The 24,805-nt window shown below is 44.3% G+C and overlaps 2 protein-coding genes and 1 pseudogene across 3 annotated transcripts in view; 1 reads left to right on the forward strand and 2 right to left on the reverse strand.

The window, feature by feature from the left end:
- The window catches only part of DSP (desmoplakin), a 43,299-nt gene extending 35,010 nt beyond the window's left edge, over positions 1-8,289 (reverse strand). For both annotated transcript variants that reach the window (XM_012753641.3, XM_012753640.2), the window contains exon 1: positions 7,854-8,289. In XM_012753641.3, the coding sequence (XP_012609095.2) occupies positions 7,854-8,059 (206 nt within the window). In that variant the 5' untranslated portion in view covers positions 8,060-8,289. The remainder of the gene's footprint in view (positions 1-7,853) is intronic.
- The window catches only part of SNRNP48 (small nuclear ribonucleoprotein U11/U12 subunit 48), a 163,068-nt gene that overhangs the window by 60,256 nt on the left and 78,007 nt on the right, over positions 1-24,805 (reverse strand). The gene's annotated exons all lie outside the window — the stretch shown is intronic.
- LOC109729269 (small ribosomal subunit protein eS6-like) lies at positions 14,535-15,645 on the forward strand (annotated as a pseudogene).

The following is a 24,805-nucleotide window of genomic DNA, read 5'->3' on the forward strand; positions in this document are numbered from 1 at the left end:
CTCAAAAAAAAAATCCCTAGCCTCAAAGAAATTTTTAATACTGTTACATATGGGTGTTAGAGGTGGGGTGATTTTAAACCATATTAGGAATCAAACTAATAAGTCACAAGTTTCAATTCTTAAATCTCATTTCAGTGGCACAGAAGATGGAAGGTGTCACATGCTTAAAAAAAAAAGAAAACAAACTCATTTGGGTCAAATCAATGAAAAGAATACTGACTTCTAAACTAAAATTAATAACTATCCTTGAAAAAATAACATTCGTCCTTAAAAATGTTTAACTCTTCCGAAATTCTATTTTATCTTCAAACACACAAGGACAAATGATTCATACTACAAAGAACCTGCCTGCTAAAACGTTTTTCTTTTTTTTAATTTGTTCTAAAACTCGTTTAAACAAGCAATGGTTCCAAATGTTTGCATAAAGATCCCTCCATCAGTGGCTACAAGGAAAATACGTTCCGGATTTCAGTCCAAGGACGGACCACGTGAACCTGTGAACACCATTATAGAGCTTCCTATGTTTTATTTTACTACCTTCAAATGACACTCTTTTCTTTAAAAATAAGAGTACAAAATTAGCTGTCTTAAAGCATTAGTTTAACACTTATTGCCAAGAAGATTATAGAAAAAAACTATAAGACAAATATTTTGAAGAGGAGCATTACAAGGTAAAAAGTTTTTAAATAAACAGTAACTCTGTTTTATAAAAATAATTTTATAATAATCTATACTGTTCATTAGACACTCAGTCCATGTACCCTAACTCTGTTTCTTTTTGTTTACATACTTTCTCTTTCATTGGATTCCTTCTTTCCTTCCTCTTTCCATCTCTCTCTTCCTCTCTCTCCTTTCCTTTGTTGATTCAATCAACACAGGATCTTGTACGTGTGCCAGAAAGAGTCATATGTCTCCCTGTGCTCAGGTTCATGGAATAACAGCCAGGAAAAGCTCAATGTGTGCTGGAAATTAAGATAATTATGTAATGCATTCATATTGATCTTAAAGCCTCTTTGCTTAGCTCTTTATCATTTTCAAAGCATTTTTCACATATTTTGTTTTGAGTTTCTTCAAAGGATCTTATGTAAAAGGAAAAAACATATTTTTATTGCTTCATTTAAGGATGATATCTTACCTCTATAAGACTCACTAAACACCCCACACACACAGCAGCTGAAGTGTCATGTTTCCATCCTTCACAGGTTACAGACCAAACACTGTATGGAACTCTAGGGAACTTTCCTGATCGCACCTCTGCCCAACCCCTGCAGTAGTTTTTGCTCACTTGGCTACCCAACTCCTGGAGTGCAAAATCCCACATCTTAGTCTTCGACTCTTACAAACACCTAACCTTACAACACAGGGTTTTGCACACAGCAGGTACTTTATGCATGTTTGCGTGGCTTAGTAAAGCAGAACAACAAAGGCAAAGAGAAGGCCCAGCAGAGGATATTACCACTCACCTCATTACCCTGATTCCTACAGCTCAGTCATGGAGCCCATCTATCCCCCTATTTCCCCATCCCCACCTCAACAGTGAGCGGAAAAGGAGGGGTTTTTTTCCCAACGAATTTTAAAAAGAGGGCAGAGGCAGCTCCACTCACTTTCTTTCTGGCAGGAAGGCTCTTTATTTCCACACTGGGTGTTTGGCAGATTGTGTTAGGGGTTTCAGGGCAGGGGTGGGGGCCTGTGTGAAAAACTGATCACCTATCATTAACTTCAGAAAGACTTTGAAGTCGGGCAGAGTTGGAGTTCGCTCCCAGCTCCGCCACTTCTAGTTGTACAGCCTGTGACTTGGAGCAAGTTAAAGTGACATCCACTTCCGGTGCCTGGAGTTCCTGTATGTGTGAGAGGTAGAACCCCACCTCCTGGGGTGCAGGTGAGGCTGAGACAGGGCACTGCAGAAGCTGCCTCCTCACCTCCCACAGCTCTTACTCCGGAGGCTGCTGCTGTTGTATGACATAGTTCTGAGAGTTCATTTTCTGTGTTTTTATCTTTGCTGCAGTCCATAATTTTAAGGATGTTTTGCAGCAAATTGGGGGTGGGATTAGAAGAAAAAAAGGGAAAGAGTAGAAGGAAGAAATGGATTGGGTATCAAGTGGAAGGTATTTTCAGGAGTTCCTGAGATTACCTACAAGACTCAAAACTGACAGTATGGGACAATCCTAAGAGAGTGATACATTTTAACAGCATGAAAGAAATTTATGGAAGGGATAAGAAAACTCAGGTTCCTTCTTTTTTTTTTCTTTTATTAAGTGGGAATGACATATGGATATTTGGTCAATGCCAAATTCAATACCAAAACAGGGATTTGTATTCTGAATTACTTCCCTATGTAAAAACTTAACAATTATTTTACTGAAATGTTTTTTTTTTAAATCGCTTACAAGCTATCTGGTTATCCATCAAGATGCCAACTCCTTTGCTTCCTCCCCAGGTGCCAGATGAAGCTAGAAATGTTGTTTGTGTGTCAAAAACTGTGATTCCAACCAGAACCTTAGATCTGTCTGCTGCAGCTTATAGCTAAAGTGTCCTCATTTTCTTGCAATGTAGATTTTACATTCATGAGCCCTTTGAAGGACCTGGACCTTTCCAGCCCCAGGTGTCGGTGATGAGGCACATAAATCACTGGACTGCACTAGCATTTTATAGGATGTCACTTCAAATGAGTGGCTCATGCCTGAGTCTTAGGGGCTGTGGGGCTGTGGCTTCAACATCAGAACCACACCTGACCGTTTGCAAAGTGGCAGGGCTACTGGGACCAGCCCAGCAGCAGGGAGGAGAAAATCAAGGGGCGAGGCAGGGCTCCCAGCTGCAGCTCCTTCTAGCACCTTCTCAGCACCTTCTCATCTGGAAAGACTGGTTAGCTGAGAGTTACATCAGAAGCCCCAAGTCACACCCAAGCCCTCCTTTGCTCCACCCTAAGAAGTCAGCACTGAGCCATCAGAGGCATCAGCAGTTTTTTCCTACCCAAGACGTTTCAGTCACCTGAATGACAACGAAATTACGCCCATATTTAGAGAAAAAAATTAACTACTGCTGAAAGCTGTTTTGTCCCATGACATAAATGTGGCCAACAATTAGTTGACTTATTGGAGAATCAATTTTTTTTCCCCTAAGTAGATGGAAACTCTACTAGTCAGAGCATACAATGGTTATGAAATAAATATTTCACAGGAATGTAGGCTAAAGAATGCAATAGATTAAAAAGAAATCAAAGCTCTTAGGAGATAGAAAAGAGTTTACAAGTAGAAAAGAGGAATTCTAACAACAAAGGTTTGATCTTTTCTTGGGTTTTGGCAGTACACTGGATTCCAATCTAGCTCAACCACTTAGTAGGTGTGTGACCTTGGACGAGTCCTTTAACTAACCTCATTTCCCATCTGTAAACTGGGAGGTTCGTTGTGAGGCTTGAGATAACATATATAATACACCTGGCACATCACAGGGGTTTGCCAGGCAATGGTAACTATTATTAACCACAGATCTGATATTCTTATAAAATATACAACTTACTCAAATTTTATAACCACGTAAATGTTATCTGCCAGATATTAAGCTACACTGAATCTTACTCTGCAATCGTTTCCCACAAAAAGCACTGAGAATACCCATTCTATGAGTCACTCCAGCTGAGCCTGTTTTCTCAGACTCTGCCTTGCCTCTCACATCCAGTTCTTAGGTGCAGCTGTCACTCCCCCTTGGCAATAGCTACTTTCCCATCCTACTACCACCACCCTCGTCCTTGTTCAGACTTTCATTCCCTCCGCCCTCCGCTGGTGCAATGCTTCCTTAATTAAGCTGACTGTCTTGCAGTCTCTCGCCACTTCAAACCACCCTACATAGAGCTGCCACAGACACGGCCTAAAGCTCAGGTGTGATCATCTCATTCCCTGCTCCTTCACTGGAGGAGACTTTCACTGACTTCAAAGAAAGTCTGCAATGGCTCCCTTCTACCTGTCCAAATCCCTCTCCTGTGCTCAGCCTCAGCCACCCTTCTTCCTCCTTTCCTCTTGTTGCCTCCGCAGTTAGAGTGAATGCTCAAAAAAGAGACTACCCCATAGGCCTCTGACTTTCTCAAGCTCTTCCCTCCCCCTGGAAGGCTCTCTGCCCCCCATCTTTACCAACTGAAAGACTCCAAAATCTAATTCAACACCACTTCCTCCATAAAGTCTTACCAGTGCCCCGACCACAGGGATGTTACCTCGTCTGCTTGTGAAGCCGTGTATACCCCTCCTGTGCGTTACTCTTCTGTGTTCTAGATCTGAGTACTTATCTTCCTTTAAAGAGTACAAGCTCCTTCCTCGTCTGTATGTTTTTACCCTGACCTCCTTGACACCTAACACAGTGCATGTAGCAGATGCTCAGTAAATACTTGCTGAATGCAGGAATAAATGGAACTTGAGATGCTTTCATTGAGTAATTACAGGCCTGTCCAGTCTAGAAGTCAAGCTGGAAGGCACAGGGAGGACCAAGGTGAGGTTCTCGGGCCAACCCAGCTGCAAGTAGACTCCAGGATCTTGGGCAAGACTTCAGCTTCTTTTGCTAATGGGGGAAAGTGGGGTTTCTGGAAGATAAGTGGCTCTTAGTGGGGTCCCTCCTGCTCTAAAATTCAATGCAAATGGACCTGTTTATCTCACACTAAGAAACAGGCTTCTTTTAAAAGGTAATTTTAAATAAACTTTAAAATGTGTATCAAATAGTGATCACATGTATCTCAGCTTTGAAATCATGAGTTCTGAAGAAAGTAAGCATTAATATTATAACCACATATTTCTGAAGCTTATGAGTATATTCTGCTTTTAATCCTGCAAAATCCACACTTTGATCAGTGAAATATCTAACTGTGGGACTCTGTTGCTTTGGTAACACATTTCACTACAGATTTATAATTTGTTTTAACTATAGTAATAAGACTAGAGTCATTCTGCTTTAACTGAAAACAGTATTAATATGACATCCTATATAAGAAAAATCCCAAGTTTGTAGTTTCAAAACTATGCTATTATATTATCAAGCACGTAGCATTTACCAAACATTAGCAAAATATTGAGTAGAAGAGGAGAAAAATAAAGTAGTTGTACAATTCATTCAACCTAAATGACACAAAGAACAGGCAGATAGTGGGGGAATTTACAAAACAAATGAAGATTTGATACTGTCCTAAAAATGGACAAGTGTTATTTGTGAAAAAGACAGCCAAAGGGGAGGTGTTTTAAAGTCATTTTAAAAGGAAAAATAAGATCTGGGCTCTCTGCCCACTCAAATTAGTTTATTTAGCGAAGTACACTAAATTAAGCTAAATACACTCATTTCAAAAATCACCAATCTAATTCAACCAATAAAGTAGCAGTTTTTAAAGTAAATGAGTTTTGCGCTCCCTTCCAAATAAAAATGATAAAATAAAACAAAATAAAATCAATGAATTTCAATTCAACCAGTTTTTGTGCTTAAAAAAAACCCAAAAACCTTTATTTAGAAAAAGTTTTAGTGATAAAAATACTATTAAGTTCTTCATCATTCATTTAGCAGAGGGCAGTGGCTCCCTTGGGCAGAGGGGGTACCCTGCTTCTACAAAGCGCATGCCATGGGCATAACCATAATGCCACCAGAAAAACTGGTGCTGGTGCATGCCTTGTCTCTCTTCAGTCAGTCACTATTATTTGAAAATGCAGAAGTCAGCATTTGTGGGCTATTTTGTGTTCAGTGGCACCACTACAGGCTGGGACAGGCTTGGGAGAAAACTCCATTACCTGGGTGGCGAGAAAGAATGACCGCCTGCTGACTCCAGCCCAGAGCCCGACGCTAGGCTGGCGGGCAGATCTGCACCAAGGAGTAGAAAAAACATCCTTCCTCAAAGTGAGGTCATTTTTCACTAGGGTCTTTTCTCCCTTCCCAGAGAGATGTAAAACTTGACACGGTTATAAACAGGCTTTAAGTTGGAAAAACAGAAACAAAAGAGGATACCATACAATAAAGAGAGCCTCCTCCAAAATTATATGTTTCAATGAGGAATTCTAATAAAGCTCGTGCCTTTATGCAGTTCATTAACCAACCTTATTAATTAAAATTTTACTTCTCTACAAAATGTAGGGGGGCCAAGGGAGTGAAATATTCAGTTAATAGTATTGATTATTTTCAATTTAAAAGAAATATAGCTGGAGAAGCATATTAAATAACTAATATTAAAAATAGTGCTTGCTTCAGCAGCACATATACTAAAAATTGGAACGATACAGAGATTATCAAAATTAAAAAATGAAGAAAAAAAGAAAATTAAACAATAAATAATTACTTGGTTCATAAAATGCCAAAAAAAAAAAAAGGGCTACTAGAGAATCCTTACACATTCTGACTTCGATTTAAATTGTGTGTAATCCACACATTTAAAGATTGTGCTTCCCAAATCCTGGAGGACTGCGAGAGGAAAGCAAAGTTTCAGATTTAAATGGCTGGCAAAATGTTAAAACAAACTTAAAAACCCAAGCTTTCATTCCTCCTATTGCTTGGCTCATTTTTCCTGGAAATCCCCAGGCATGGGCATGTTCTGTTCAAAAAACAAAGCGCTCCAAGAGGCAACTTTTTGCTAACTCAAAAAAGAGAAAACAAATTATCAAGATGCTCCAGAAACAAATAACTAAATCTAAGCCGAAAACAGGTCGCAACTCGAGTAGTCTCCACCTTCACCACTGATTGCGAAACAAAACTCCCCAGGAGTGTATTCAGGTTGCTCCTCCCCAGCCTAGGGCCGCAGCGCAGGGTAAATAACGTCCCGGAGCTCGGCGCCTCGTCCCCAAAAGCCCGACGGGGAGGGCTGGCCGGGGCGGGGAGGCTGCGGCTGCAAAACCCTCTCGGCTCGCGTGGGCATCTGGAGTCAGCTCCCGGGACCCGGCGAAAGAAACCCAGGCCATGATCTTTCCCACCCACCAAGTGACCCCTCGGTCAGTGTGCGCGACGATCGGGAGCCCTCCTCCCGGGGCTGCTTTTCCGGGGCACCGTGGCCAGGGCTGGTCCCCAACCTGGTCCTCCCCTCGCCGACCCCCTGCCCACACTGTCCGGACCAAGGGCCGACCCCGAGCCGGCGCTCTGCGACCGAGGCACCGGGGTCGTTCCTCCGGCACCTTTTAAAGGAGGAAACAAAGGGCTCGGCCAGGGAAGAGGCGCCTCCCGGCCGAGCGGCGACCCCCGGCCCGGCGGCCACGCCCGCGGCCAAGCTCGGTCGGCGGGGACGGGAGAGGCCCAGGAGGGTCCTCCTCAGGACCGATCCCGCCCGCCGGGACTCGCAGCCTTCGCAGATGCCCTCGGTGGCCGAGTAGCCCAAGCACCGCCGCGGTCGTGGTACCGGGGTGACCGGGAATTCGGGGTGCGCTGGTAGAGACGGCAGAGCCCGGAATGCCACCGTGGCCGCCGGACAGGGGCGGCCCCCGCTCCTTTGCTGATGGACTTTTGAGTGAAGCTGAAGAGGCTGCGTTTTGAGGTCGCGGCCCCGCCCCTCCCGACCTCCTACCTGCCGGCCCCAACAAAGGCACGGCAGCGCGGCCGGCCCGCGCCCCGCGCCCTCCGCGGCCCTCGCCGCCCGCCCGAGCTCGCGGGAGGGGAGCAGGGTGGGACCGCGTCGCCGCCCCCGCGCACCCGCACCCCACCCGGGTCCGCGAGGCGCGCTGGGCGCGAGGACACCCGGGGCCTGCTCCCGGCGCTGCCAGGAAATGCTCCCGAGACCTCGGGCAAATAGCCTCACTTTCCGCCGGCGCCGGCCTCCCCGTCGGCCCGGCAGGCGCCCGGCCCCAGCCCGCGAGGACTCTGCTAGGAGGCGGAGACGCGCAGCCGGCCGCGCTCGCCGGCCGGGTACCCACCAGTAGCCGTCCGAGTTCTGGTCGGTGGTCGTGCAGCGCCGCGAGCAGTACATCCTGGTGGTGCCCCCGAAGCCGCCCCCGTAGCCGCCGCCGCCCCCGCCGCCGCCGCCGCAGGTCACCTCGTAGCGCAGGTCGGGGCCGGACTCGGCGCGGGTCATGCGGCCCAGCGTGTTGATCCGCGGGTGGGAGCCTCCGTTGCAGCTCATGTCGGCGGGCACTCAGGAGAGCGGCTCTCGCCGGGGCATGCGCTCGGCCGCCGGCTCGGGGAAGGCGCAGGGCGCGAGAACAGGCGGACGCCCGGGGAGCGGGGCGGGGAGTGCAGAAGTGTCGCGAGGATACTCTCTCCGCCGGGGCGTCCCGGGCGCGGCGAGCGGGGACGGCGACTGGCGCGGGCAGGAGCGGGAGGAAGAGCTGTGGCTCGGAGGGCGGCGAGGGCGCAGAGGAGCTGGGTCGGGGCAGGGTGTTGGTGTTGGTCGGCAGGGCGCGAGTCTCCTCCCCGCTGGCACCGGGCGCCCAAGCCACACCTGGCGGTTTCTTCCCAGGGTGGGTGCGGCCGCCGCGCCTCCCCCGCCCCCCGCGGTGTCACCGACGCGCTCCGGCCGCCCCTCCCCGCCTGCGCCCGCCGGCGGGCGGCTCCGCCCTGCGCGCCCAGGCCCGAGTGAGGCGAGGAGGGCGGGTCGCGCGACCGGCCTGCCCGGCGCGGCGGGGCCTGCGCTCGCGGGGCCGCTGCGCTCGGCGCCCGGCGGCCCTGGGGGCAAAGCGTGGCCCGGCTTCGGAGGATTTCCTCGGTCCCCGGCGGAAATAAGCTGGAATGGAAGGGCCACCTGACTGGACGGTTACTTATTAAACATTTACTTTTGTTCATCCCTGGAAACTCTGCCGACGGAGCTTTGAACGGAAACACGGCTGAGGAGAGAACGCTGCTGATGGATTTTGTTTCGGGGCCTTTTTGTTTGTTTTCTTTTATTCCAGTCATTCAGGAATTTGCCTCAGAAGTTTGATTTCCGACGTGTAAAAGCGACTTTTACAGAGAACTGCCACTTTCTGGCGAAGTCTTCACCACAAATAATTCGTTTCTCTGGCAGAAAGATAAAGATGGGAACGCCACAGCTATTGTTTTCATGGGATAACATGAAAATATAAGTTGCAATTTCGTTTATTTTCCCTCTTGATGGTCATTTTAAATGAGAAATTGTAAGACTTCGACCCCCAGACCCGGTTTCCAAATTTTTTAAAGGAACTTTGGGGACGTTTGTCTCTCGTGGGTCCCTTTTGGGACTCAGAGATCTTTGCACAGGCGGCGGCGCAGGCCCTCCTGCGGCTGGAGGCTGAGGGCAGCGAAGAACCCCGGACTGATATCATCTAGTCGGTACAGCCGAGCAACTCTGAGCCAGAACATTCCAGCAACTTGCTCCGGGGCCACTCCCAGTTAGTGGCTGAGTGTGAACTACACCGCAGTCTCCTTGAACTGCTTTTAGATACAGACCCTGTCACACCATCCATGACAAGCTGTTTCTATTAATATAATGTGGGAAACTGTTAAATACTCTTTATTGTATACCATTTAAAGATATTTATAATAAATATTTCTCATCTTCCCAGACAATGCCAGCTACCTTGCCTTTGCATACAATGTATTTCAGAAACGTTTATAAACTGAAAACAAAAGATAGAAATCAAATTATTAATACATTTGCATGTTGTAAACAGAGTTGGGGGAGTTTTCTAAAATTTGCCATATTACAGCACTTCTAATGACACCTACATTTTTTAGGCACAATCTTGGACAAATGTCTTGTTCTTTTCCTTCACAGTTGAAGAGCTTAAATTCAAGGAGTCAAACATACAATGAGATAAAGTTTACCACTGTTCGCACACCCAATAATTCCCAGGATTTTCTCAGTTTCCTCTAATCTTTAATAAAGGGAAATGTGATCAAGTGTTTAAATGATTACACAGGTTGAGTATCTCTTATCCGAAATGCTTGGGACCAGAATTTTTGTACTATTTACATATACATAATGAAATATAATATCTTGGGGATGGGACACCGGTCTAAACATGATATTCATTTATGCTTCATGTATACCTTATATGCACAGCCTAAAGGTAATTTTATATAATATTTTTTATAATTTTGTGCATGATACAAAATTACTGCAGCCCATCACTGGAGGTCAGGTGTAGAATTTTCCACTGCTCAAAAAGTTTCAGATTTTGAGGCCATGTATGGCTGCTCACACCTGTAATCCTAGCACTCTGAGAGGCCGAGGTGGAAGGATCTCTTGAGCTCAGGAGTTCAAGGTTGAGTTGAGCTATGATCACACCACTGTACTCTAGCCAGGGTGACAGAGCAAGACTGTCTCAAAAAAAAAAAAAAAAGGTTTCAGACTTTGGAGCATTTTGGATTTCCAGTTTGCAGATTAGGGGTGCTCAACCTGTACAAACACTGATGTATAGTCAAGACAGTGTTTTTTCTGAAATGGAATCAATGGCTGGAAGTCAGCCCCTGCACAAACAGCCCACAGTATTCATTAGTTGGAGGGGAGAAAGGCCAGTTCAAGGTGTTAGTGCATAATGTACAAAGTTTGATTTAGGACATTTTCCCTCTATGGACCTCATTTGTTCAGCAAGTAATTATAACTCACTATATGGGAGGGCAAATGCCAAATTCTGCAAAATACAAAGATGAATAAGGCACACCAATGGTCCTAAAAAATGCTATAGTAAAACGTCAATTTTAAAAATTCAGGGATTTTTTTTTCTAACAATGTGTAATAAAAAGGGCATGCAATTGCACAGTAGAATTATCCTTAAAAACAACACACATATCTATGAACCACCTCCCAGTGGTGACAAAAGCTCCTCTCGGTCAAGGGGCCCCCTGAGAGCTCACATTTGGTAGTAGGAACCAGGCTCCCAAACACCACCCAGACTCCCAGAGCTATTAGAATCTGTTTACAAAGCAGGGGAAGAGGTGAAAAGCACAACCCACCAGTCACACCCCTCTGGCTGCCATCACTTCCTGGCCTGGTCTTAACTGCTTCCTGCACTTGTCCAGGCATTCCCAAGAACACAACCGGCTTCCAGCTAACCAAACAACAATGGCTTTCATTTATCTTTTTCTAAGGGTGATAAAGGAAGATAAGAAGATGAAATAAATGGATTGTTGTCCTAAACAGATGGAATTCTCACATACGCACATCAGTCACTAGGTTGGCTCATCTCATGATGAAGATTGGGGCTCACAGACCCCAAAGTCCTACTATGTAGTCCTACTAACTACTTGGGCAAGAACTCGATTTCTTCACATGGGAAATGGAAATATTTAATAATAATACTTGCCCTACCGACCTTCCAGATCTACAATGACAGTGGAATGAGATAAAGTATGTGACTGTTCTTGAAAACTGAAGCTAAGGTACCATCCATTAAAGCAAAAGCTCTTGCTTGGATGTGAAATTTTCCTGTGTTTTTTTTTTTTTTTTTTTTTTGAGACAGAGTCTTGCTCTGTCGCCTTGCGTGCAGTGCAATGGTGTTGCATAGCGCACTGCAGCCTTATACTCCTGGGCTCAAGCAACCCTCCTGCGTCGGCCTCCCAAGTAGCTGGAGCTACCGGCATACTCCAGCACACCCGGCTACTTGGCTACTTTTTCTATTTTCAGTAGAGACGGGGTCTCATTCTTGCTCAGGGTGGTCTCAAACTCCTGAGGTCAAGCCATCCTCTCACCTGAGCCTCCCAAAGTGCTAGGATTACAGGCGTGAGCCACAGTGCCAGCCCTGTTGGATGTGAAATTTTAACCTTTAATGTTTCTTCCCATCCTTATTCCACATGTAAATCAGTAAGCTTCCCTCTTGAAGACATTTAACATGCATTGAATTAAAAAGTAGTTATTGAAAATCTACTATGTGCCACACAATAGGCTCAATGCTAGACATAAAAAGATGAATAAGGCTTTTGGGTTATCGAATTCTGCAATAGGAAAACAAATAATTACAACACAATGTTAGATATGCTATAATAAAGGTATATTTATAGAATTGTGGGAACACAGCAAAGGGGTTTAAAAGTAGTTTCTTACAAGTAGGTTTTAAAAGTTCAGAATCCAAAGTCTGGCAAAGTCTTCACTAGCTGCCCTGACTAAGGTCAGCTATTTTTTCCCTGCCACTCATAGATAGCTCCCCTCGTGCTGATAGAGACAGATCACGGACAGGCAACTTTCTCTGTCTGACCTTAGAATGACCTTGAAGTTAGGAAAGAGGTATCAGTCATACCCGAAGCAGATTTTAAAAACTAAACAGAACACTTTGATTTCAGCAAGATTAAGAGGAATCATTTACTTGCTTAATCCCATGGGAACTCTGCTATCTCTCTTTGTTGGTAAATGATATTCTTTTGTCACACAACGATTTACAGCCTGTGAGTTAAAATAACTGTTCTGCCTATCGAGGAAGTAGAATTTTTAATAAATCAGAACTAAAGAAGTTAGGATTGAAACCATAAGGTGAAGTAAAGAAAATGCCTATTAAAATGGCAGACAATTACATTTTTCGTGATGGAATATATATGTGTATTTTACTCCTTTTTTCTCTTCCATTTGTATGAACAAATTAGAATCCTCCAGAAATAATGAAATCTAGGATCTCATTATACAAAAATAAGACTGATCTCTCCGAAGTTGTTGAAACTGTTTAAAGCTTTCATTGAAGAAAGCCCAGAACTATCTCTATTTTCCTTGGTTTAAGTGTTCTTCAGGAACAGGAGAATTTTTCTGTTTATAGTGGTTTTCATTCTTGCTGTGGGAGAGTGGTTAACTTTTTAGAAATAAATAGCTGAGGTGAACATCTTATTTTCTGTCACTGCAGTGATGAGTTTGCTTTTTTAAATTGCTGCCACTTGTTTTGGTTTTGCACAATAAGTTGTGCAAACTCACTTTGTGTTTTGAGAGTATGTTTTTTGACTGCCTTTAACTGGATAGCATGGATGTTGAGGATTCAACCACACTTTCCTGCCTGATCCTCTTTTTCATTAAGAGTCCAAGTTTGGCCAGGCACGATTAAGTCACGCCTGTAATTCTGGCACTGTAGGAGGCTGAGGCTAGAAGATTGCTTTTGAGCTCAGGAGTTCGAGACCAGCCTGAGCAAGAACGAGACCCCAAGACCCTGTCTCTACTAAAAATAGAAAAAGTAGCCAGTAGCCAGTCATCTTGGGTCACACCTGTAGTCCAAGCTACTTAGGAGGCTAAAGCAGAAAGATCTCTTTTAGCCCAGGAGTTTGAGGTTACAGTGAGCTACAATGATGCCACTGCACTCTAGCCAGGGTAAAAGAATGAGCTATGTCTCAAAAAAAAAAGTCCAAGTTTGCTAGATGGGAGGCTGGAAGTCAAGGGTACCAGTGATGGCTAGCACAGCTATGACTACACAGGGGCGAACCACACCCATGCTCAAATGACTTTAACCCACCAAAAAGTAGCTTACACTTCTTTTAGTGGGCAAGCCACACTGTCAATAAATACAATACAAGAGCCAAACAAGTTAACCTTTTTAATATACTCTCAAAATAATTTTCTAACCTTTTCATGATTGTGAGGGACTGTGAATCTATTTAACATGCTGGGATTGAACACATGCTCAAACTTCTACAAATATAAAGTCAAGATGCAGATTATTGCTGGCAAACTCAGTTATCAGCAAATACCACATAACTATATAATGTGCTAATAGCAACATGAAGAACCCTATGAAACCTAATCAGCTTTTACTGAAGGACTTCAAAATTTATATTCTATGGAGAATAACAGAAACAAAAGCTGCCTTTAAAAAAAAAAAAAAAGCTGCCTTAAAGAACTTTTCCACCAGTTGTTTTAAAAACGTGTAGAGCCTCAGAACTCTTTCTCCAAATGAAACCGCAAGAGGACAGCCAGTAGCAGGAACAGACCATGGTGGTGCCAGACTGGTTGGAGACCAGTCCCCACCCACTGCACCTGGACCAGGCCTGCTCTGGCCCCAGAGACATTTCCTCAATCTAAGCACCAACATAACCCAAACCCCACCTTTTAACAGAAAGAAAATAGTAAGTCCCAGAGAGGTTAAGAAACTTCCCCGAGTGTCTTGATAACTAAAATAGCTGAATTCTTGCCGGGCGAGGTGGCTCACGCCCGTAATCCTAGCACTCTGGGAGGCCGAGGCAGGAGGGTTGCTTGAGCTCAGGAGTTTGAGACCAGCCTGAGCAAGAGCGAGACCCCATATCTACTATAAATAGAAAGAAATTAATTGGCCAAACAACTAAAATAGAAGAAATTTAGCCAGGCACGGTGGCATGTGCCTGTAGTCCCAGGTGCTCGGGAGGCTGAGGCAGGAGGATTGCTTGAGCCCAGGAATTTGAGGTTGCTGTGAGCTAGGCTGACACCACGGCACTCTAGTCCAGGCTACCGAGTGAGACTCTGTCTCAAAAAATAAAATAAAATAAAATAAAATAAAATAAAATAAAATATTCACTTCTGAAATGTACCTAAAAAAAAAAAATAATAAAATAAAATAAAATAAAATAAAATAGCAGAATTCTGTCTGTTTCTAGTCTTATGCCCTTTCCACTATGTCAAAATTCCTGTCCCGTCAGGCATAAAAGAACACATTTCTTCTCTTTTTCGTTGCACCTCAAAGGCGATCAGCTGCTTCAAGATGAAGCTGAATATCTCCTTCCATGCCACCAGCTGCCAGAAACTCATTGAAGTGGACGATGAACCCAGACTTCGTGCTTTCTATGAGAAGCGTATGGCCATGGAAGTTGCTGCTGACGCTCTTGGTGAAGAAAGGAAGGGTAACATGGTCCAAATCCGTGGTTGGAATGACAAGCACGGTTTCCCCATGAAGCAGGGTGTCTTGACCCATGGCCGTGTGCACCTGCTAGTGAGTAATGGCCATTCCTGTTATAGACTAAAGAGAACTGGAGAAAGAATGAGCAAGTCTGTTCGGGGGTTGTCTGGTTGATGCCAACATGAGCTTTCTCAACTTGGTTATTGTAAAAAAAAAAGGGGGGGGGAGAAGAGTATCCCTGGATACTGACTGATACTACAGTACCTCATTGTCTAGGGCCCAAAAGAGCTAGCAGAATCTGCAAACTACAATCTGTCTAAAGATGATGTTCGCCAATATGTTGTAAGGAAGCTGTTAAACAAAGAAGGTAAGAAACCTAGTACCAAAGCACCCAAGAATCGGCGACTTGTAACTCCGCGTGTCCTGCAACATAAACGCGGGCGTATTGCTCTGAAGAAACAGTGTACTAAGAAAAATAAGGAAGAGGCTGCAGAATATGCTAAACTTTTGGCCAAGAGAATGAAGATGGGCTGGGTGGGGTGGCTCACACCTGTAATCCTAGCACTCTGGGAGGCCAAGGCGGTTGGATTGCTCAAGGTCAGGAGTTCAAAACCAGTCTAAGCAAGAGCAAGACCTCCATCTCTACTAAAAAAATAGAAAGAAATTAATTAGCCAACTAAAAATATAGAAAAAATAAGCCAAGCATGGTGGTGTGTGCCTGTAGTCCCAGCTATTTGGGAGGCTGGGGCAGTAGGATGGCTTGAGCCCAGGAGTTTGAGGTTGCTGTGAGCTAGGCTGACGCCAAGGCACTCACTCTAGCCTGGGCAACAAAGTGAGACTCTGTCTCAAAAAAAAAAAAAAAAAAAAAAAGAGAGAGAGAATGAAGAAGGCCAAAGAAAAGCACCAGGAACAGATTACCAAGAGACACAGGCTGTCCTCTCTGAGAGCATCTACTTCTGAGTCTAGCCAAAAATAAGATTTTTTGAGTTAAATAATAAATAAGACCATATCCCATAAGAAAGAAAGAAAGAAAGAAAGAAAGAAAGAAAGAAAGAAAGAAAGAAAGAAAGAAAGAAAGAAAGAAAGAAAGAAAACATGTCTGAGCAATGATTTGGTACCAACTTGAAACCAAGAAACTATCCTATTTATTGTTATTCTCCTGTGCCAGAAGCATGGGATGTCTAGATATGCAGAAACTATAAAGTAATAAGCCTGAAATTATTACTCTTATTATATATATATATATTAGCGACAGGGGCTCACTCTGTTGGTCAACCTGGGCTGGAACTCATGGGCTCAAGGGACCCTTCTGCCTCAGCCTCCCAAGTAGCTGGGATTACAGGGGCTAGGGACCCTCTTACTGTTTTTAGTTGTATTACTAACGTAAGGTGATTGTCTTTCTTGATATCCTTCAATCACAGTGCATGTATTTGTTTTGTTTTGTTTGAACATAGCTGCCATTGTTTAGAAAAAGTGAAATTGGGGATTCATATACTAAACAACATAAAAGAAGAATGAAAAACTATGCCATAAACGATCTGACATCTAACTTCGAGTGGAATATAATGCAAATGACATGTAATCCAGTTTCTAAAGTGACCATCTCCCAAATCCTAGACATTCATAGACAATAAGAAGTTTCTGCAAGCATTATCATCTTATCATGAAGTATTTACTGCACACACACGGTCTCCCTGGTGCAAAGAGAAGTGTCAGCATAAGAGAGATTAAAGAAGAAGGAAAATGTCCATGTTTCTATCTTCAGTGATCCTAACATCTAAAGCAAGAGACAAAATGTGAAACAGCCCACTATAAAATACTCAGAAAAGGCAGAAGGGAATGGAGAGAAACTAAGAGAATTTCATCTGTATCAACCAGACAAGGCCATTATGCTAAGCATTTTTGGTAGATTTACCTTCCAGTTTTTCCCCCAATGAATTTTTTACCTAACTGATGTTAGATTCTATATACAAGTTTATATTCCACTTCTTAATTTAATGTTATATCATGAGTATTTTCCAGCCTCAAGTAAAAAATCCTGTTAACATTACTTGTAAAGGTGCATACTATTTTCTAGCGGCATTTTTTTTTTTTTTGCTTGTTTTTGGGGGCGGGGTTGGGAATGGCAATTTGTTATAGCAAGCATTTGTTTTTTTAAAAAAGCATTTTGAGGCCAGGTGCAGTGGCTCACGCCTGTAATTCTAGCACTCTGGGAGGCTGAGGCAGGAGGATCGTTTGAGCTCAGGAGTCCAAGACCAGCCTGAGCAAGAGCAGGACCCTGACTCTACTAAAAATAGAAAGATATTATCTGGACAACTAAAAATATACATAGAAAAAATTAGCCAGGCATGGTGGCGCATGCCTGTAATCCCAGCTACTCAGGAGGTTGAGGCAGAAGGATTGCTTAATCCCAGGAGTTTGAGGTTGCTGTGAGCTAGGCTGACTCCATGGCACTCTATCTAGCCTGTGCCACAGAGTAAGACTCTGTCTCAAAAAAATAAAAAGGCGTTTTGAAAGGGGCAAGGTGCAGATCCTGGGGCTTTCCTTGAGAGTGATCAACTCTTATTCTAGAACTTTTCACATCAATGGTAAATAGCATTCATTGTGGATGGGAAACAATCACTTAGTGGAGGGCTGTTATAACCACCACCCAATAGTATTTAGAAAGACAATCCTGCCCTGTGGCATGCTGGCAACTTTCTGTAGCACCTTCCTAGGAATCCTTCGAATCCTTCAGTAACCCAGAGCACAGGGCCACAGACCTCAGAAAGAGGAGAGTTTCCTCCTGAAACCTTCAGTAATCCATGGGCCATTCGCACTTGGGAAACTCTAAGCCAACTGGGCTGCTTCTTGTTTCTTTAACTAGCTCCTCACAATTTAAAAGTAAACTGACCACAAACCTCCAAAGGAGAAAGCTTCCCTTTAGCAAGAGTTGGATTCAAGAAAAAATCATGCAAATCAGCAGAACCCAACAGATTCTTCTCCTGTAATAAGTCAATGCCCACAGCAGCATGTTTAACTTATTCGTGCATTTTGTACTCATTAGCAGAATGTTGATCTGAAACATTTAAACCATGCTGGCATGAGACAGAAACATTTCAGATATAGGAAAAAGTTATAGCAAGTTTCACAGCAGTTTCAACAAACCGGTGAAGCAGTTCTGTCTTGCAAAGGTGGGTGTGGAGTGGGACACATCATTCTCGTTAAACCTGTCTGACTGCTCCTCGAATTTAACTGCTTAGCAGTTTGGCTGCAGGTGGAATTGAACAAAGCATCTTGAGTCCTTTCCCACCAAGGCAAGCAGAAGAAACATCATCTGTCATCTCTAAACAAGCTTTTATTTTGCTTTACCGAATAAGGAAAAAATAATCTCATGATTTAAAATTGGAATGACTTTGTTCTTAAAACAAAAATCAACATTTAATATCTCTGAGAAAATATGAAATACAGAGGGAGGCTTTTGAAAACTTTCTTTTTAACTACAGAGGGTCTTGTCTTTTTAAGAGGCACTTATATTAATATGAAATATATCTTGATCCCAGAGTTATTAAAAATAAAATTAGTGTGTTTATATAGACAAAGATGTGAATAGAAGGCAAAATGTGTTGTGAAGTTATTTTTTAAAGCAATTTTTTTTTGTTGTTGTTGTTGCCCTGGCTAGAGTGAGTGCCATGGCGTCAGCCTGGCTCACAGCAACCTCAATCTCCTGGGCTCAGTGATCCTACTGCCTCAGCCTCCCGAGTAGCTGGGACTACAGGCATGCGCCACCATGCCCGGCTAATTTTTTGTATATATATTTTTAGTTGGTCAATTAATTTATTTCTATTTTTGGTAGAGACGGGGTCTCGCTCAGGCTGGTTTCGAACTCCTGACCTTGAGCAATCCGCCCGCCTCGGCCTCCCAAAGTGCTAGGATTACAGGCGTGAGCCACCACGCCCGGCTTTTTAAAGCAATTTTTAAGGTATATATGTAGTATGGTTAGATACAGTAAACTTACAGTAAAATTTATATGTTAGAAGAGACAATAATCTTAAGGCATATTAGTTATCACTGGAAGACAGATGCACAAGAGATTATTTGTTGGGGTATATATTTCTAACCACAGATTTTAAAAATAAAGATATGTAATTTTATAGGAAAAAAGTAGTTTTTACACCTGGTTTTGAAAATGAAAGTGAGATCCCAAACACCTGATTCTTTAAAATCTGGTATTTATCACTATGAGAAAAATAATTATAATTCCATTCATTTGTATAGTACCTTACAGGGCATTTTTGTTTTTGTTTTTTTTAATTTTTTATTGTGCTAAAATATACATAAGACTCATCCTTTTAGTCATTTTTAAGTGTACAACTGAGTGGTATTAAGTACATTCACATTGTTGCACAACCATCACCATCATCCATTTCCAGAACGTTTTCATCATCACATAGAAACTCTGTCCCCATTAAACTCCGACTCCCCATTCCCCACCCTCATGGCCCCTGTAACCACCCCCTGCTTTCTGCCTCTATGAATTTGACCACTCTAGGTACCTCATATAAGTAGAATCCTACAGTACTTGTGCATTTGTAACTGGACATTTCACTGAGTGTAATGTCTTCAAAGTTCATCCATATCATAGCATGCATCAAAATTTCCTTTATGAGACTAAATAATATTCCTTTGTATGAATATAGCACATTTTGTTTATCCATTCATCAGTTCATGGATATCTGGATTGTTCCCACCTTTTGGCTATTGTAAATGTCACTGTTGTGTTGTTTTTAAGTAGTAAAATGATCATGAACTTTACCTTTACAACTTCCCCATCCCCTAGAGTTAATACCTGTCTCTTTCCCCTTCTTGTCTTAGTTGTCTGTCATTATTAATTTATCCCCACACTCACCCTACTTGAATAAATATTTTCTCCATACAAACATTCACATCAGTTATTCTATTAATTTCATTGCTTGAAGGAAACTTTCCTAGAGTCTTCTGGCTTGCTCCAGAGTCTGAGTGGATGCTCCCCAGACCCGCTTCTCAGCTGTTGAGGTGGGATCTCTCTTCACCATCATCATCCGGTGTTGGCTGGACCCTCTGTCTTGCGAGTCCAATGCCTTTCAATTTCCTAGTTTCATTCCTCATTTTGGTGGCACACATCTTCCACCAACTCTACTCAGAAAGAGTACATGGGCTCACGCCTGTAATCCTAGCACTCTGGGATGCCAAGGTGGGCAGCTCGCTCAAGGTCAGGTGTTCAAAACCACCCTGAGCAAGAGTGAGACCCGTCTCTACTAAAAATAGAAACAAATTAATTGGCCAACTAAAAATATATAGAAAAAATTAGCCAGGCATGGTGGTGCATGCCTGTAGTCCTAGCTACTTGGGAGGCTGAGGCAGGAGGATTGCTTGAGCCCAGGAGTTTGAGGTTGCTGTGAGCTAGGCTGACACCAGGGCACTCTAGCTGGGGCAACAGAGTGAGACTCTAAAAAAAAAAAAAAGAAACAAAGAAAGAGTACATGGGAGGTAAATTTTTTGAGCACTTGTGTGTCTGTCCATTACACACTTCATTGATCATTTGGCCAGATACTGAATTCTAGTTTAGAAATAATTGTCCCTCTGCCAGGTGCTGTGGTGCATGTCTGTAACACCAGCTACTTGGGAGTCTGAGGCAGGAGGATGGCTTGAGCTCAGGAGTTGAGCCTACTCAATTTAGTAAGAACTTACCTCAATTAAAAAAAAAAAATTGTTCCTCAGATTGTTGGAAACATTGCTCCATTGTCTTCTGTTTGCAGAGTTGCTGCTGAGACGTCCAAAGCCACTCTAGCTCTTTGTACATTTTACAAAACCTTCAGCAGTCAAGATGTCCCATTATTTTACGACATAAATTTTGGGGGTTGAACCCAAGTGCCATTTGTGCTCAGTCCCAGTGCAAGAGAAATAGAGTACATTATTGTCCTCAGAGGGCTACTGCCACCAAGATGAAGGCTTGAAAGATGGTGCCACTAGCTCACTGTCACTTCCACCATTACCTAGTCCTTTTCTCAAGTTGAAGGCACTTTTTCTCACCAGAGGAGGAGAAGTAAACCTCCTATTGTGCTGAAAGGGCAGCTTAAGCGTCTTTCCCTGGGCTCTCAAATCCTCTGGGGCAGCTTTCAGTCTTGACATATTGGAAGTCACCCACCAGGCTATCTTCAGGCCAAAAATAACGTGGCCCTTCCCACTCTCATAACCCTGGAATGCCTTCTGCTATTCGGGGACCTTTTCCAAGTTAAAAGTTTCCATCTTTTAACTAAATGAATATCACTGCCCCGAACTAGGCACATCATTTTAATAATAAATCACAGCGCTCATTGAAGGTTGACTGTGTGTCAGACACTGTGATTGCTAATTGCTCCATGTTTCGACTCGGTTAATCCTCAGAACAAACCCAGGTGTTACCATGACCTGGCTGAGGCCTAGGGAAGGTAATTGACTTGCCAAGGGAACACAGCTGGTATATGCAAAGCTGGGATCCCAATTCAGCTCTTCTCACTCCAAAAGAGTCAACGTCTGAACATTTTGCTGGGTTGCCTTGGTCAAAAAATATACAAGGGAGGGTAGGGCTGTGGTTTTCACCCACGAATAGTCCACAGGAGGCAAGTGTGCCAAGAAGTTAACAGTGATGATCTCTGGGTTTTGGAATAATGAACAGATTTTCTTCTTCATACTTTTTGGTATTTTCCAAATTTTCATCTTCACAATAACTTTATTGTCAGAAAAGTACAATGAAAACATTTGAGTTACAATAACTTTATAGTCAGAAAAATACAATAAAAACAACAGACTCCAGAGCTGTAACATCTAACTCAGATTCAATGTCTCTATTGTTTTGTTTGTCTGGAACAGGCTGAAAACTCCCTGGAGCAAGAGTGCAGTCCTTCATAACACTCATTATCCTGCCAGGCATTGGATAATAAACTCTAATAATGTATCTACTCCATTCCTCTGTCTACTCAGACTGTAGTTCTATCTGTAAAGCTATCAGGTTTGTCTGTGTCCTGCAAGACATATGACAGCTTCCCACCAACCCCACCCCACCCACAAGCTCAAGGCACACACCCATCATTGGTCCCTGCATGCCCCCATTGCCCTATTTGTAAAATAATATGTAGAACATCCACCTACCCACCACCCAAAACAGGTATAATTTACTTCCACTGCCCTGAGCTAACAATCCTGAATGTGAGTTTGCAGTTTACCATTCATTTCCTGGTCTGTCTATGTGTGTTATATCGTTTTATCACACATATACCCATTCTGGAAAGGCTTCTTTAATTTTAGTTGTTTCTAACATTGGAAAAGGACTTAACGTTGCATGTAACTTCTTGGACTGAGCTTTCGCATTCAGTATTGTATTTTTAAGATTCATTCATTTTGTTGCATGTTGCTATAGTTCATCTTCCATTTTGTTGGTTTAATAACATCCTGTTGTATTTACATATTATAATGGATTTATCCTTTCTGCTGTTTTTTTTTTTTTTTTTTTGAGACAGAGTCTCGCTTTGTTGCCCAGGCTAGAGTGAGTGCCATGGCGTCAGCCTAGCTCACAGCAACCTCAAACTCCTGGGCTCAAGCAATCCTCCTGCCTCAGCCTCCCAAGTAGCTGGGACTACAGGCATGCACCACCATGCCCAGCTAAATTTTTTCTATATATATTAGTTGGCCAATTAATTTCTTTCTATTTATAGTAGAGACAGGGTCTCGCTCTTGCTCAGGCTGGTTTCGAACTCCTGACCTTGAGCAATCCACCCGCCTCAGCCTCCCAGAGTGCTAGGATTACAGGCGTGAGCCACCGCGCCTGGCCCCTTTCTGCTGTTGAAGGACATTTAGTTCATTTATAAATTTTCGCTCTCACAAACAGGTCTGCTCTGAACATCCTTAGATATGTTTTCTGGTTTTCCTTGTAGGTTCATCCAAGGGTGGAATGGCTGGGCCATAGGGTATATGAATCTTCGTCTTCCCCAAAAAAGGGCCGAATTGTTATCTCAAATGTTTGTGCCAGTTGAGAACACCAGTTCTGTATAAGAAAGGTGAAAGGCCACCTGTTTTTCACATTTGCATACAAATTCCCCAATGCCATTTGTTAAATCTTTACCCAAATTTTCAGACCAGATTTATGCTTAACTTTTGGTTCTGGCCTTAAGCATCTTACTTTTGGTAAACTTCTTTAGGAAAATACTACATGTGATTTTGGCCCAGTCTTCTTGGATTTATCTAATTCTCCAAAGAATTTTTAAAAACCCGAAGAAAAAAGCCCTAAGGGCATCTTCCTGTGTCATAGGAAAAGAACTACTGAACTGGGCGTTCTTGCCTCACCCCTGGTGCCCACACAAACTCTCAGAGGATGTCATGTCATCAACGGAAGACAAAGTCGAATAGGCAATGAACGTGGTACTTAGTGGAAGAAGAAGAAAGTGGCTATTTTTTAAAAATTCAGTAAGTATGGTAAATAAATAAATGAAATTCCCCTAAGAGTAGGAAAAAAAAAAGAGTCCTTATTTTTCTTTCTTCTTTATTTATTTTTTCAATCTGTATCTTTTTTCCTTGAGATGGTCCCTTTATCTAAGAAAGAATAACTTCCTCCAGAGAGACAGACCTCTATCCTGGAACTGTAACAGCAGCAGACACCCTGCTCTGCCTCCCCTGGCCAGGCTCCCCCAAGTCCTCCCAGTCCCATGAAGGTGGAGAGGGGAGGGAGGTCTCCATGGAAGGTAGAGGGAGGAGAGCAGGTCTCCATGGCAAGCGGGGGGAGGGAAGGAGTTCTCCATGGAAAGTGGAGGGGGGAGGGAGGTGTCCATCAAAAGTGGAAGAGAAAGAGGAGGTCTGCATGGAAACTGGGGGGCGATAGGGAGTCTCCATGGCAAGTGACAAAGGAGAAGGGAGGTCTCCATGGCAAGTGAGGAGAGGAACGGAGTCTCCATGGCAAGTGAGGAGGGGAAGGGAGGTCTCCATGGCAAGTGAGGAGGGGAAGGGAATCTCCATGGCAAGTGAGGAGGGGAAGGGAGGTCTCCATGGCAAGTGAGGAGGGGAAGGGAGTCTCCATGGCCAGTGAGGAGGGGAAGGGAGGTCTCCATGGCAAGTGAGGAGGGGAAGGGAGGTCTCCATGGCAAGTGAGGAGGGGAAGGGAGTCTCCATGGCAGGTGAGAAAGGAAGGGAGGTCTCCATGGCAAGTGAGGAGGGGAAGGGAGGTCTCCATGGCAAGTGAGGAGGGGAAGGGAGTCTCCATGGCCAGTGAGGAGGGGAAGGGAGGTCTCCATGGCAGGTGAGAAGGGAAGGGAGGTCTCCATGGCCAGTGAGGAGGGGAAGGGAGGTCTCCATGACAAGTGAGGAGGGGAAGGGAGTCTCCATGGCCAGTGAGGAGGGGAAGGGAGTCTCCATGGCCAGTGAAGAGGGGAAGGGAGGTCTCCATGGCAAGTGAGGAGGGGAAGGGAGTCTCCATGGCCAGTGAGGAGGGGAAGGGAGGTCTCCATGGCAGGTGAGGAGGGGAAGGGAGTCTCCATGGCAGGTGAGAAGGGAAGGGAGGTCTCCATGGCCAGTGAGGAGGGGAAGGGAGGTCTCCATGGCAAGTGAGGAGGGAAGGGAGGTCTCCATGACAAGTGAGGAGGGAAGGGAAGTCTCCATGGCCAGTGAGGAGGGGAAGGGAGGTCTCCATGGCAAGTGAGGAGGGGAAGGGAGGTCTCCATGGCCAGTGAGGAGGGGAAGGGAGGTCTCCATGGCAAGTGAGGAGGGGAAGGGAGGTCTCCATGGCCAGTGAGGAGGGGAAGGGAGTCTCCGTGGCCAGTGAGGAGGGGAAGGGAGGTCTCCATGGCAAGTGAGGAGGGAAGGGAGGTCTCCATGGCAGGTGAGAAGGGAAGGGAGGTCTCCATGGCTAGTGAGGAGGGAAGGGAGGTCTCCATGGCAAGTGAGGAGGGGAAGGGAGGTCTCCATGGCAAGTGAGGAGGGGAAGGGAGGTCTCCATGGCAGGTGAGAGGGGAAGGGAGGTCTCCATGGCCAGTGAGGAGGGGAAGGGAGGTCTCCAGGGCAAGTGAGGAGGGGAAGGGAGTCTCCATGGCCAGTGAGGAGGGGAAGGGAGGTCTCCATGGCAAGTGAGGAGGGAAGGGAGGTCTCCATGG

This window comes from Microcebus murinus, chromosome 15 (genome assembly GCF_040939455.1).
Source record: "Microcebus murinus isolate Inina chromosome 15, M.murinus_Inina_mat1.0, whole genome shotgun sequence".
NCBI lineage: Eukaryota > Metazoa > Chordata > Mammalia > Primates > Cheirogaleidae > Microcebus > Microcebus murinus.